The sequence below is a fragment of the Abramis brama genome (genome assembly GCF_963993115.1).
Source record: "Abramis brama genome assembly, chromosome: 5".
In the NCBI taxonomy this organism is placed as follows: domain Eukaryota; kingdom Metazoa; phylum Chordata; class Actinopteri; order Cypriniformes; family Leuciscidae; genus Abramis; species Abramis brama.
Window position 1 is genome coordinate 45764342 of NC_139967.1, and position 14659 is coordinate 45779000.

General features: G+C 35.6%; 1 protein-coding gene across 15 annotated transcripts in view; it reads left to right on the forward strand.

Annotated features, from left to right (window-relative positions):
* Positions 1-14659, forward strand: part of ank1a (ankyrin 1, erythrocytic a) — a 79255-nt gene that overhangs the window by 27284 nt on the left and 37312 nt on the right. For 10 of the 15 annotated variants that reach the window (XM_084113620.1, XM_084113623.1, XM_084113612.1 and 7 more), the window contains 12 exons: positions 2296-2392; positions 2638-2716; positions 4629-4744; positions 5985-6209; positions 6784-6938; positions 7815-8026; positions 9575-9779; positions 11568-11664; positions 11914-12142; positions 13347-13475; positions 14292-14411; positions 14506-14590. In XM_084113620.1, the coding sequence (XP_083969746.1) occupies positions 2296-2392; positions 2638-2716; positions 4629-4744; positions 5985-6209; positions 6784-6938; positions 7815-8026; positions 9575-9779; positions 11568-11664; positions 11914-12142; positions 13347-13475; positions 14292-14411; positions 14506-14590 (1749 nt within the window). The remainder of the gene's footprint in view (positions 1-2295; positions 2393-2637; positions 2717-4628; positions 4745-5984; positions 6210-6783; positions 6939-7814; positions 8027-9574; positions 9780-11567; positions 11665-11913; positions 12143-13346; positions 13476-14291; positions 14412-14505; positions 14591-14659) is intronic. The other 5 variants (XM_084113614.1, XM_084113625.1, XM_084113613.1 and 2 more) reach the window with 3 other exon arrangements.

Sequence of the window (14659 nt, forward strand, 5' to 3'; positions counted from 1 at the left end):
ATGTGTAACAGGGTCCCTGTAAAATAAGGTGCTACTGTTTAGTTTTGTCTTTTTTTTTACTCCACAAGTAAATACTTTGTACACAATAGGTTATGAGGAATACATTATAGTCTCTGAAAACAAGTCTAATCTTGTGCAATTTTTCTTATCAAATAAATGTACAAGACAAAAATACTGATTAAGGATTTGCAAATATAACATTACTACATTATATTCATGCATTTGTTAATTTCTTCCGAATTATGATTGGCAAAATCAGGTCACAACTTTTTTTGAGAGCTTGTTGTAGAATCAATAATTAAGTCCTGTAAAATCAGGCCTTATAATGTGGACAGCACTGTATTTCAGCTCCTGGTGAAGTTACAGATATTAAAGGTGTGTTTACATAATGTCCTGAAAATGTTTCATATGCATCCGGGCTCTCACACGGATGTACTTCACATGGCGGCCTTGTGCAAATCTAATGCATACATTTAAGTTTCATCATTCAATATATATATATTGAGTATACACAGTACTATATACAATATATATGCCATATTTATTATATGTTATACACACACATACAGTCTATGAAAGAACTGAAGCCTGCTTGACCTTATTGCTTTTGAAAGGCAGGTTTGTTGATTATGTGGAAAAAAATCATAGTCATTTTCTGCTCTACTAATTATAGTGTGTTTGTTTGCAAGACAACTTCCCAAGAGAATGGCTAATAAAATTACCTTAATAGACACAATTAAGATTAATGTCTTATTTTTTATGAAACCAAGCACAGTTTACCAATGACTGTGCATTTAGCTGTGTGATATCACTGAAGGCATTGGGTTTTGAAGGTCATTTGTGCCTCTGCTTTGTAGTTAATGTAATATTATAAACACACACACACATTTTTCTAATTAATTTGCTTTGATATGTTTTGTTGCAGAATGTCCATCACAAATCTTTCCCTTTTCTTCATTCTCACTCACTTGCAATTCAGTGTTGGGAAAGTTATTCAAAAAAGTAATTAGTTAATACTTGCTAATTACTTTTTCAACATTGGAATGAGACACATTTGAACAGTAATCATGTTACATGATTGAATTTCGAAAACCTATAACAACCTTTACCAGATGGACAATACAAAAATACACCAAATTGTCCTTTATTTGTACTTCTAAAAGTTTGTAACCAACTGTCATTGCTCATGGATCTCTTACCATTATCTGCTGTGTCAAGCGATTAAATGTTCAGTAGTTTGCAGAGTGAGTGACCGAGTTCACAGGCTTGTCAACCAATTGAAAGAAATCAAAATCACTTTGAGCAAAACAATATTCATTGTTGGATGTCACATTTAGGCTTGAAATTATTCATTGTTTATGAAAACTGTAAATGCAAAGGAAGGAAAGACACAACATTAATTGTGACAGGATTACTGAAAGTAAATAGTAATCTGATTACAATAATGCATTATTTCCCCTTTTCAAAAAAGTATTGTGGAAGTACCATGGTACAATTTATAAGAGCATACTTTGGTATAACATATGAATGAATACCATGGTGTTTACATAGTACTCAGGTTCTTAAAGGGATAGTTCACCCTAAAATGAAAATTATGTCATCATTTACTCACCCTGGTGTTGTTCTAATACCGTATGCATACATATCGAACCACAAAAGGCTTTTTTTTTTTAAATGTCCTGCTCGCGCTTGTCCATATAATGGCAGATAATAGCGACCAGCATCAAGCTTTTTAAAAAAGATGTGATCCCATGTGACACATACCGTATATCTCAAGTGTTCTGGTGGTGTACGATAGGGTTTGGTGCAAAACTAACCGAATGTATTATTTAACGAAAATCGTATCACCAAACCGAACCGTACACCCCCAGAACACTTGACATAAACGACACGTGTCGTATGAGATCATTGTGTGATACTTTTGCATCTTTTTTTTTGTACTTGATGCTGGTCGCTTTTCACTACATGTACGAGCGCGAACGGGACATTTAAAAAAAAAAAAAAAACTCCTTTTGTGTTCTATAAAAGAAAGAAGGCCGTTCGACATTAGAACAACACCAGGGTGAGTAAATGAAGACTTAATTTCCATTTTAGGGTGAACTATCCCTTTAAAATGAACCTTGGTAGTACCATGATGCTTCTTTGCTACTGTCATAACATTTTTCACTCACTCCATTTATATCCTCTCCATATTGTCCAGTCATTTTTCATTCAGCTTTGTTGATGGCACATTCAAAACCCTTTCACTAAGTCTTGTCTTTTTCTCTTTTCTCTTGTCATCCCTCGCTGCGGCAGGCGAGGAGCTGCTGGGGAACGAGGGTGCCAGGTATTTGAAGATGGAGGACTTAAAGGACCATGATGAGGATTTCCTTTCCCCCAAGAAAGTTCTAGAGTACGAGGGAGAGTTGCAGTGATGATGTTGAAGATGAATCAGATAAATCAGGAAGTAGAGGACAGCTTAATGTTGGTGGAAGAAATTCTGTAGGATATTTCGAACCAGATTTAGTATTGTTTGAATATAGAAAAGTTTAGAGCCCAAACAGAGGAAAGGCCACTGAGATGAGTTAGGATGAGACCGAAGAACTGTCATTTTCTGATTCCTTTGTGTCAGACTTATTTGTAACTTGTGTTCCTTAGGAATAATTCCCCTGCTCTTCCAAGGATCCCATGCGTGTCTCCCGAAACAGTCATGCTGAAAGAACATGAAATTGAGCAGGTAAACATCATCATAGGTCCCACATTATACTGGTGTTTATAACATTATAACTGGACTACTACTATATGCGATTACACTTTATTTTAAGGTGTCATTGTTACAGTGTAATTATATATTTAAGAACTGAGTAATAATAATTAACTACACTAGTGCAAAATGCCCATGCACAATCAGTTTTTGTGTGTCTTTTTAGTAATTGTTGGTTGGTGTGTTTGAGTGCTCATTGGTACAATTACACAGCAAAAGTTCAGTGACATTTTTATTTGTGCATGGTAGAAAGCACACAGTGAACTCCGAGAAAACGCTATGCTTGAGCAAACAGTTTGTGAATAGGCAACTACAAATGATGCCCGTGAAAGAGACTGTGAACGCATTGAATAGGATGTTTAGTTGGTGAATAGCATAGGCTACTATTACACAGCAGCGATAACGTTAAGCGCACCAGAATGAAATATAATATTCAGAAGTAAACAGCATAGCTGACTTACAGATTCAGTTAACATCCACAAATGAATAAGCGCGTTGATTCAGGGAGCAGTGCAAAGTGCCCGTGCAAAATCAGTTTTTGTGAGCTGATCGCCGTCAAAAAAGTTCAGGAGATATTAGCGATGGCTGATTTCGACAGTTTCAATATGATAAAAAATAACTTTTATATTGATTCAATGGATTAATTGCATTTTGAAAAAAAAAGTGTCATGAATTTATTGCATTTTTGGGGGGAAATAATCCGTTTTTATAATAGATCTTTGAAAATCAAAATCTGGATTTGAATTTTTTATGTTATTATAACCTAAAGATGCTATGTGAAAGTTTGAAACAGAAAATAGTCGTTTTCATCTTGCCGTTTTCTTGGTAAAGAAAACACATTTTTACTCAAATTAATCAAAATGAATTATCACGTTCTGGAACCAAACTATAATATTCAGAAGTAAACAGTGTAGCTGACTGAGTGTTTATGTCAGAATGTTTATTTTTAAACCACAACCTTTTAAAAATGATATATTTAACGATATCTTTAGCATTTCTCATCCAAACAACGTCAAACTTTTTTATCTCAAATAAATGCGAAAAAAATTCTATTTATCAGAAAATCCTTTAAAAAAGATCACGGTTTCCACAAAATATGAAGCAGCACAACTGTTTTCAACATTGATAACGATCAGAAATGTTTTTTGAGCAGCAAATCAGCATATTAGAATGATTTCTGAAAGACTAGTAGTGATGCTGAAAATTCAGCAGGAATAAATTACATTTCAAAATATATTCAAATATATAACAGATATTTTAAATTGTAAAATTCTAATTCCTAAATTTTAATCTATTTTTTTTATATAAAAATGTATACAATATATGCTAATTTTCAAAAGTGTGTTGCAATGTTTTTGAAAGAAGTCTCTTACCAAGGCTGCAATTATTTGATTAAAAATACAGTAAAATGAATTGAATTAATTTTACTGTATTTTTAATCAAATAATTGCTCTCAAAAACATTGCAACACACCTTTGAAAGTTAGCATATACTGTATACATTTTTAATCTTAGTACAGTTCAGACACTTAAAATGGACCCATATTATAGTATTCTTTGAAGTACTTTGGAGTACCATGTAATAACGTAGTTTTATTTTTAAAAAAATTTAAACAATTTTAATTACTGTAAAATAAAATGCTATGATAATAATTATAGTTTACAGGTGTGTATAATAATATTGTGTTTTTGTGGAATACTTTGTATACACTTTATTCCAGTTAAATAAAAGCATGAATACATTAGGTTAGACGAATGAAAGTTATTTTAAGTGTCAAATCAGATAACTTAAAAATAAGATAAGATAAAAACAGCACATTCACTTTGTACAGTGTATTCATGTGTGTGTGTATTTGTGTCACGTGTCAATATCTACACATGTACAGCAGCAGACGCCACTTCCTTTGGCCAAGGAGTACGATGAGGATTCCCTGATTCCCAGCAGTCCCGCCACAGAAACATCAGACAATGTCAGTCCGGTGGCCAGTCCCATCCACACCGGGTTAGTGTCCTGCCCCTACCTGAAATATTGGTGACATTTTGGAGGAATTCAGTTGAAATTGAAATATTATGAATTGGTAACACTTTATTTTGATGTCCCTTTTGAACATTCCGTTAACTATAAGTAACTTTGCAACTACATGTCAACTAGCTGTCATTAGAGTATTAGAGTATTCATTAGAGTATAGACTGTCTGCTTAATATCTGCTAACACTTTATTGTGATGCTCCTCAACAGACATTATACTGACTATGGGCCCTATCTTACACCCAACACCAAGCGCGACGCAAGTGTTTTTTGCTAGTTTCAGCCCGACGCAGTTATCATTTTCACGTCCTGCGCCGCGTTGTTCAAATAGCAAATGCATTTGCGTCCATTTGTGCGCCCATGGGCTGCTGGTCTGAAAAAGAGGTGTGTTCTGGTGCATTGTTGGCACGTTGCTATTTTGAGGCAATGGAAATAGACTGAGCCATTGACCAACTGAAACCTGGTCTAAAGTCAAAGGCGCAATATTTTTTTTTGTTATTTAATGAGCGCGTTAGTAATGTGCGCCTATAGGCGGGTCCACAACACACGTACACTCTGCTTATTAAACACACAGGGACGAACGTACAGCACACAAACATGGCAAGTATTTAAAATAAAAAGATTACAATGTAAAAGATTATTATTGTGTACATAAAGATATGGTGGAATCCGGCTTGTCCCGTAGATGTTCTGCTTGCGCACTTTTACTTCGCGCACGAGCAGATCCATTTGCCTCCTGCAGACGGCTTCGGTCTTTCCACTATCAAATTCCGTCATGTAAATAGCGAATCTGCCATGGCGCGAGCGCAACTGGCATTTAAAGGGAATGGGAGATGATGAGACTCTAATTGGTTTAACGCACGTAAATCCCAAAACACACCCATTACTCATTAAGAGAATAGGGACGACACTTTTAGACCATGCACCGGGAGCGCCGACCATTTTTCCCGTCGTAAACTAGCAAAAGTGGATTCAGACACGCCCTAGTGAACTTGCGCCCTGCGCTTTAGACCATGCGTTTAGATTGTTAAAATAGGGCCCATTAAGTAACTTTGCAACTACATGTCAGCTTATTCTAACCCAAACCCTACCAGTCTACTAATACTCTACTAATACTCTAATGAGAGTTAGTAGACGTGTAGTAGAATGTGTTAAAGGGACCATCAAAATAAAGTGAAACCTATGAATTCATGCATGTCCGTATGGTTCTGCAGTTTCCTGGTGAGCTTCATGGTGGACGCTCGTGGCGGCTCGATGAGAGGGAGTAGACACAACGGCCTGCGTGTCATCATACCTCCTCGAACCTGTGCGGCTCCGACGCGAATCACCTGTCGCCTGGTCAAGCCTCAGAAACTCGCTACACCCCCTCCTTTAGTGGAGGGCGAGGGTCTCGCCAGCCGGATCATCTCTCTGGGTCCCGCCGGCATGCAGTTTTTGGGGTGAGGAAACCAGATCAGACAGAATACAGGATTTTTTTTTACAAACTTAAAGGTGCATTCTGTAATATTTAGGAGGATCTGTTGACAGAAATGCAATATCATACATAACTATGTTTTCAGTGGAGTATAAAGACCTTACTTAATGAACCGTTATGTTTTTATTACCTTAGAATGAGCCATTTCTATCTACACACACCACGGGTCCCCTTACATTGACATGTTTCTACTGTGGCCCTAAACGGACAAACGTGTTTCGTCACTATGTTGTTCTTCGTGCAAAGAAGCTAGCTAAAGTCAGCGAATAAAACACTGACACGATGAACAAGTAACAATATTCGCAATAACGTATTGTTTTACTGAATAATTAAGTAAACCTAATTTCTTAATTTATCTTTGTAAAGAAAGCTAATTTATTAACTGGCTATTATCTGCAGTCTCAGACGATGACATCTTTTCCTGTCGGCCACCGTAACTTATGTTGGTTGCAATTCACAACCTCACCACTAGATGCCGCTAAAAAGGACACACTGCACCTTTAAATTGCAAACTAACACTTTTGTAATTGCTCCTGAAGGCCTGTGATTGTTGAGATTCCTCATTTTGCGGCCCTCGGCCGGGGAGATCGTGAACTTGTGGTCTTGAGGAGTGAGAACGGATCAGTCTGGAAGGAACATCGTAATCGATATGGTGACGAGGTGTTGGAGACCATCCTCAATGGCATGGATGAAGGTGTGTACTAACTGTTGCTGCTGTTTAAAGTGAGATAAATCTGGTTATACTGTGTCGACGGCTTATGTACAGTATTTACAGTAACATTTGCTGTTAAATTATAGCAAATCTTATACAGTCAAACCAAAATTTATTCAGACACCTTCAACATTTCTCACAGTATCACAGTTTATTTGCTATAGTTTAGAAAATGGTAATAAAATATGAGTTATCAGACCAGTTGATATTTCACTGGTTTTGTCCATCCTTCTGTTAGACTCTCACAGATGAATTATGTTGAATATCTGTCAGCTGTTAAATTTAAATACACAATTAGATAATACCAATTTAGGTCAACAAATTACAAAGCAATGCTTCATTTTGTTCAGTCTGTGGTGTAAACAGGTCGCATTAGCAATTAAAGAAGAAACACTTCAGCAAAACATGGTCAGGTCAAAGTGTCTGAATGATTTTTGGTCCCAAATTCGCAATTTTTTCAAACACTACAACATGCATAAGCAATGCGTTTATCAGTTGTTTCTTCTTGACCAGTTTTGATCCGGAGATTCAGCACTCTTTCAGAAGATGCGTAATAGCGCCACCTACCGTATAACAGTGAAAACACAAAAAAACGAAAATAGCATCAGTGGCGGGAAAGAGTTAAAAATGTATATTTTTTACATTACAGCAATGAGATTTTAGTTGGGGGGGGGGGGGGTAATTTTTTTAATGTAAAATACACTTTTTTTGTTTACTTTTAATCTGTCAGACATGTTCTTGCCAGGCTTTGAAATGTCTGCATACATTTCCTGTTTCTGAACTGTGGTCATTTTGTCTCATTCATTTGCGAACGTTGTTCATTCATTGTCTTTTCTCTCTGTTGACTGTGTTCTGAAGACCTGGAGAGTCAGGAGGAACTCGTGAAGAAAAGGATCAGGCGGATCATCTCGACCGACTTTCCGCTCTACTTTGCCGTGGTGTCCCGTATCCAGCAAGAGAACGATCTGATTGGCCCAGAAGGGGGTTCTCTCACCAGTAAGCTGGTGCCATTGGTCCAGGCCAGTTTCCCTGAGACGGCCGTCACCAAGCGTGTCCGTCTTGGACTGCAGGTGAGATGGGAGGATGATGAGGAGGAGGAAGAAGTGATGGAAAATAGAGGAAGCTTATCTCCTGCGTATTACTATAATGTATCTGGCAGCTTTTAGATTTTTTCTGTTTTGTTTTGTTTTTCCTCATCTTTCATTTCTTGCTAATTTAACCTTGTGCCTTTGGAATGTGAATGAATGTAATTTTGTAAGTTGCTCGTGATGGTAAATATGAATGATGAAGTGTGGTATAGTATGGGATGGTATCTTTCTACTTCCTGCTTGGATGAAAACATTGGATCTTTCTACAGATCCGCATATACAGACATATTTACAGTGCGGGAGAATAAAAACAGCAGAAGTTGAGAATGGATGGAGTGTTTGTTTGAGTGTTTCTGGGTAATGCCAGGTTTTCTTAGAGGGAGTTGTAAGTTGAGAAGGATAAAAAAGCAAGCTGAAGCTTAGTAATAATTGGATGATGACTATTTTTCTGTACTATTGAAAATATCTGAAGCACCTTATATACACAAACGTCTAACTGAGATACTGAAATTTTTATTATATTTTTTAGATCTTTATAAGCTACACAAACATCTTTAAAGCAATTTTATATTTTACATTTCTGGAACTTAGATTGAAATGCATGTTTTTACTTTTGTTTTTCAAGTGTAACAACCAGCTCGTACCAAAGCTGTTATTTTTAACGTGTTTTTTTAACCCATTATATGTTTAATCATTTATATCATTTGTTACATTATTTTTGCTTCATTTTTGCTGTTCTTTTCTTTGTGAGAAGTGACCTAATAATCTAAATGTATTGACAAACTTGATCAGTTCTCATTGTGCTGAATTATAAATGATACATTGTTTCATGTTGTTTAAAAACACTGGAAGTCCCAGTAATAGTTCATATATTTTTCCGCAAAACACAAAATTTGTGTTTGCTTTCAGTCAAATGTTGCTTAATTCCTCTCCTGATCCAACGGATACCCAAATATGCATATGTTTTACAAATGTACACTTTATTTATAATTCATTCGAATGTGAGAACTGTCCAAGGATTGTAATGCTTTGATATGAACATATTAACCGCAATATAGCACACCTGACAACTTAATCTGCAATTCACTGTAAATAAATAACATAATGATTATAATGAACTGCGCACTCAAAGATCTTCAAAAGCTTTACAACTATACAGGGTCAAATTGTTGTGTCCGTGTCTTTAGTTTCTACTGCAAGTGAATCAACTTTGGTTCAATGTTTGTAACACATTTTGCATTAATAAATAAGACTGATTGACAAGCTAAATTTGGTGTCTTGAATTGCAATGTTTGCAATAATTAGAAAATGGAAATATATTAAGATCTCTTCTGTCTATTCTTTCCCTTGATTTCCTCGCATAAAAACATTTATTCCTCCCTCCATTCATACGTAAATATACCATTTGCTGTTTCTCCGTGTCTGACTCTCATTCCGTTTTCTTCTCTTTCACCTCTGCTCTTCCCCACCCCATCTCATCTTGTTCTTTGCGCTCTTGCACACTGTTTTGGTGTTCTCGTCGGCACTCAGGCCCAGCCGGTCCCGGATGAGCTGGTGGCCAAGCTTCTGGGGAACCAAGCCACGTTCGGGCCTGTGGTGACAGTAGAGCCTCGCCGGCGCAAGTTTCACCGTCCCATTGGCCTGAGGATTCCTCTGCCTCCCTCCTGGAGGTCGAGTCCACGGGACGCCGGCGAGGGCGACACCACCAGCCTCCGCCTGCTCTGCAGTGTCATCGGTAACCAGACACGCAGCGTTTTTACATTGCAAACAATGGTTACACTTTATTTGGTAACACTTTGTTTTAGTGTCCTTGTTACATATGTTACATGTACTTACCATAGTAATAACAGTAAATTATGCATAATTACATGCAACTAACCCTCAACCAAACTCTAATCCTAACCCAATAGTAAGTATTTGTAAATAATTAATATTACTCCATACATAAATATATATATACACTGTAACAATGACACCTTAAAATAAAGTGTCTTTGTTACAGTGTAATTATATATTTAAGTACTGACTTATTAATCAACTACATGTACTTTGCAATTGGGTTAGGGTAGGATTAGGATTTGGTTGAGGGTTAGTTGCATGTAATTATGCATAATTTACTGTTATTACTATGGCAAGTACATGTTACATATGTAACAAGGACACTGTAAAATAAAGTGTTACCAAATAATGTGCTACACTTTATTTTAAGGTGTCTTTGTTACACTGTATTTATACATTTAAGTACCGAGTAATATTAAGTAACTACATGTACTTACTATAGGGTTATGATTAGGGTTTGGTTTAGGGTTAGTTGCATGTAATTATGCATAATCTATAGTTAACTACATGTAACATGTAACAATGACACTGTAAAATACCCCAAAAATATTTTTCTTAATCATTCATTCATCTGGTGATGAAAATTTTAAAAAAAATTCTCAATTTTATTCTATTAGAAATTTCTTTTTACATTCAGATTTATACAATTGCAAAATGTTGTTGTTATTGTTAACCACAGCTACTTTTTTGTTCATTGCAATAAAGCTAAAATAAAAGGAAATATAAGTACTCGATGAACTACTTAAAAAGGCTTCAAAAATCAGAAACTAACTGAAATGAAATGTAATCAAAATTACTAAAACTGAAATGCAAATAAATTAATGCTATATATATATATATATATATATATATATATATATATATATATATATAATTTAAACTAATAAGTACAAAACAAATTTACCAAAACCTAAACTAATATTAAAATCTAAAAATAAAAAAGCTAATTCAACATATTAATACATACAATAATAGTATATAAATAATAATATTGTTGCATATGCATTACATATTTTCTTCTTACCTTTCTTATTTTAGATAAATACTGATTGGGAAAATGAGTTTATATCATTATGTAATAAAATGGGGGAAATTAAAATGTACAGATATCTGTGTAGGAAACAATAGGTGCTATTTAAAGGTGATGTAGTGTGTCATTTTTAATGTTAAATATTTTCTAGTTTACTGTGCAAATACAACTAAGGAAGTCATTTATAGTTTGACTGGCTCTTTAAAATGTAATTTTTTAGGGATAAATGATAGCTTAAATCATACGGCTTGTTGAAGTGGGTGTGCTGTTACTTTCCTAAGTAATGAGAGAAGATCTTTTACACGTTATACTAAAATGAGCACAAAAAAATTACATTTAAGGAGATGACAAATCTATATCTAACTAGAATATAAAAGACACACCTTCAGAGAATTTTAAAAAAAAGACACAAAAATGATTTGCAATTCCATTTGTTGCCACTAGTGGCACAGAAGTTGCACAACTCAACAAAGGTTCAATAGTGATCAATGCAAGGATTATGCTTTTAAGGTACATATATTTATATTCAATAGCCATAATTTTAAAACCAAAGTAACCAGATTTACCAAATGGGATGCCCAAGCAAGGCATTTTATTTTTGTGTTTTTATCCATTGCATGTTTATTTTCACCCGAATTACTCTACGTTTCATAGGTGGCACAGCTCCTGCCCAGTGGGAAGATATAACTGGCACCACCAAACTTATGTATTCCAATGATTGTGCCAGTTTCACCACCAATGTCTCTGCCCGGTAAGACATCACTGAACACCATAACCTCTACATCACATGTTAGTTCCTCTAGGAATTCTCATTGAGTGTTGTCTTCACAACAATGTTTTTTATTAAACTTCAACTATTTTTTATTCAATTCTCACTTTGTGAAGCACTTTGGGCAACACAGTTGTGTTTAAATGTGCTATATAAATAAATGAAAGTTGAATTTGACCTTGTTCACATTAAAAAGCTCACTCACTCACTCTACGTGTTGCTCTCCTGCAGTTTCTGGCTGGCAGACTGTCCTCGGACGGCGGAGGCCGTGTCCTTTGCTAACCTTCTGTACCGCGAGCTGTCAGCCGTGCCGTACATGGCCAAGTTTGTAGTTTTTGCAAAGATGAATGAAGCCAGAGAGGGTCGTCTCCGTTGTTATTGCATGACTGATGACAAAATGGACAAAACCCTGGAGCAGCACGAGAACTTTTCTGAAGTGGCTCGTAGCAGAGACATTGAGGTCATGTGATATAGTGTGTTGTGTGCTTCATATAGACGATACATCTACAGTGCATCTATTGTGTTTACAGCAAGTGCCATTATTTCTACGATAATACATTTAAACCTAAAAACAGAAAGTCGGTATGAAATAAAAATGGACCCTGTTAAAGTCGGCATGAAAAGAAAGTCTTTTCTTCTTTATTGTGACGTATATCCGAGTGAAACGACTTCTGGAACAAGAACAAATGTAGGGTGGGGCTTGGTTTTGTCTGTGGGGATTTGATTGGATAGTTGGATGGTTGTGGTTTGCTATTGGTGGATCTCATGTGAGTGACAGGTTGCCCCGCCCTCGTCATCAGAGAAGAGATGATGTCACTACATGAGGGAACAGTTATTTTGATTAAAGATCACAGGGATGCATGAATTAAAAAAAATGTGCACGAATAAATAATTTATTATAAATACCACAATATTCCATAATAATGCAAGAATTGTCAAGTTTGATTTCATGGTGACTTTAATGCAGATTCTTGATCTTACTGTACCTGATTAATGAGTGAACAATTCTCCAAATTAAAGTACTAACAAAAATAATTGTTTTAATAATTTTTCGTATAAACATAGTAACATGTTCCACCATTTAAACAACTTTCAGCTGACATCACCAAGGCCGCACATTGAAAAAAAAAGGTAACATCTAAATGAACTGATTGTATTCAACTTATATAATTTAGTTTTGTTGGTATACATTAAAATAGTTAGGTGGATTCAGCAATATTATATATATATATATATATATATATATATATATATATATATACACACATACACAGTATATACTGTATATATATATATTGCAGGCTATTCTTTTTTACAGTGTGAGCGTGGAAAATAATTGTAACCAATAGCCAGATGGTGGTGTTTCACAAAACAAGTATCTCTCCATAATTGAACGCAAAATTGCATTTGAGGTTTGGCTCCGTTCTGGAATAGAAAACCCACTTTTCACAATCCAATCAAATCCGCATAGATAAAATCCAAACCTAAATTTTTTTCTCTCTCTCTTTGAATATTCTGAAATACGTGACATTACAGAAGTAAATGTGTTGCTTATGAAGTTTAATGTTGACTTTACTAGATATTGTCAAATGTGATTGATCTAGGATGCATCTACTGTAAATCTACTGTAACCCTAAATATAGCGATTGGTGTTTGTTGTGTAGGTCATGGAGGGCATGCCGTTGTATTTGGAGTGTTCAGGAAACCTGGTTCCCATAAGGAAAGCTGCCCAGCAGCCGCGCTGTTTCAGCTTCCAAGCCTTCAGAGACAACAGACTGCCTGTGTCTGTCAAGGTAAAGCCAGTTCAATTCACATTTATTTGTATAGCGCTTTTCACAATACACATCATTTCAAAGCAGCTTTACAGAAAGTGCATGAGTCCACATTACAATTTAGAGTGATCTGTTATCAGAGGAACTGAAACTGTCTAAGTTATGTATTTCAGAAATGTACACATACAAAATCACAGTTAGCAAAAAAATTATTAATTTAAACAATGTAATAATTTAAGGCGGAAACAATGAGCTCATTGAAGTAATGAATACGACATTTAGAAAAGTTACAGTTCACCTGTGCTCAGTTGCTCAAAACTACATTATTATTGATTACAAAATCGATTCTTTCACCCATAGTGAAGTTTATTTTGGTTTATTTGGTTGGTTATGGTGTGAGTGTTACAGTAGATCTACAATGACCTACAATGTGCAAAATAGTTATTTTGCAAAATATCCAATTCTCTCTTGTCTAGAAGACAGTCTGCAAGGGCTGTCAAGATCCATCAAGTATTTGTGTGTGGAACAGACCTGACATTCACACTGTGAAAATCTCATTCACACTTGCACACATTCAAATTTGGTACACGTCTTGGAGCTTCACACGTCATGTTCACCAAATGCTTTCAGTGAAAAAAAGAACGAAAGAAGAAATTTTCATTTCATAATATTTTACATAATAAATGACTTTTTTATGTATAATAAAAAAAATGTAACAAAATAATTCATGACTCAAAACAGGAGCCCATGCTTGGCTCCAATATAATATTTATGAACAAATAATTGCCTGTATCATCACATGCTCATAGTATATCACTTCTTTTCCTCTTCTCCCAGGTGAGAGACAGCAGTAAAGACCCCTCTGGCTTTTTGTCTTTCTTGCGCAAATCAACCAAATATGAAGACTGTCAACATATGTTGTGCAACCTCAACGTTACCATGCCACCATGCATTAAGGTAATAATACAAAGGTCAAAATATGTCACATGCTTACATTCCTTACACAAACACATATATAAATATATTTCTTCTCTTTATTTCTTTATAACAGATCATAGGAAGTGATGAACGAAGGAGGACTCTGACACCGTTGGCTCTGAGAGAACGATACAGTGCTTTAAATGAACCAGCCTTGGGTAAGATTGCTCCCACACTGACAGCTCCTGCATGTTAAGCCCCCAAATCTCATACAACCTTTGCCTGAC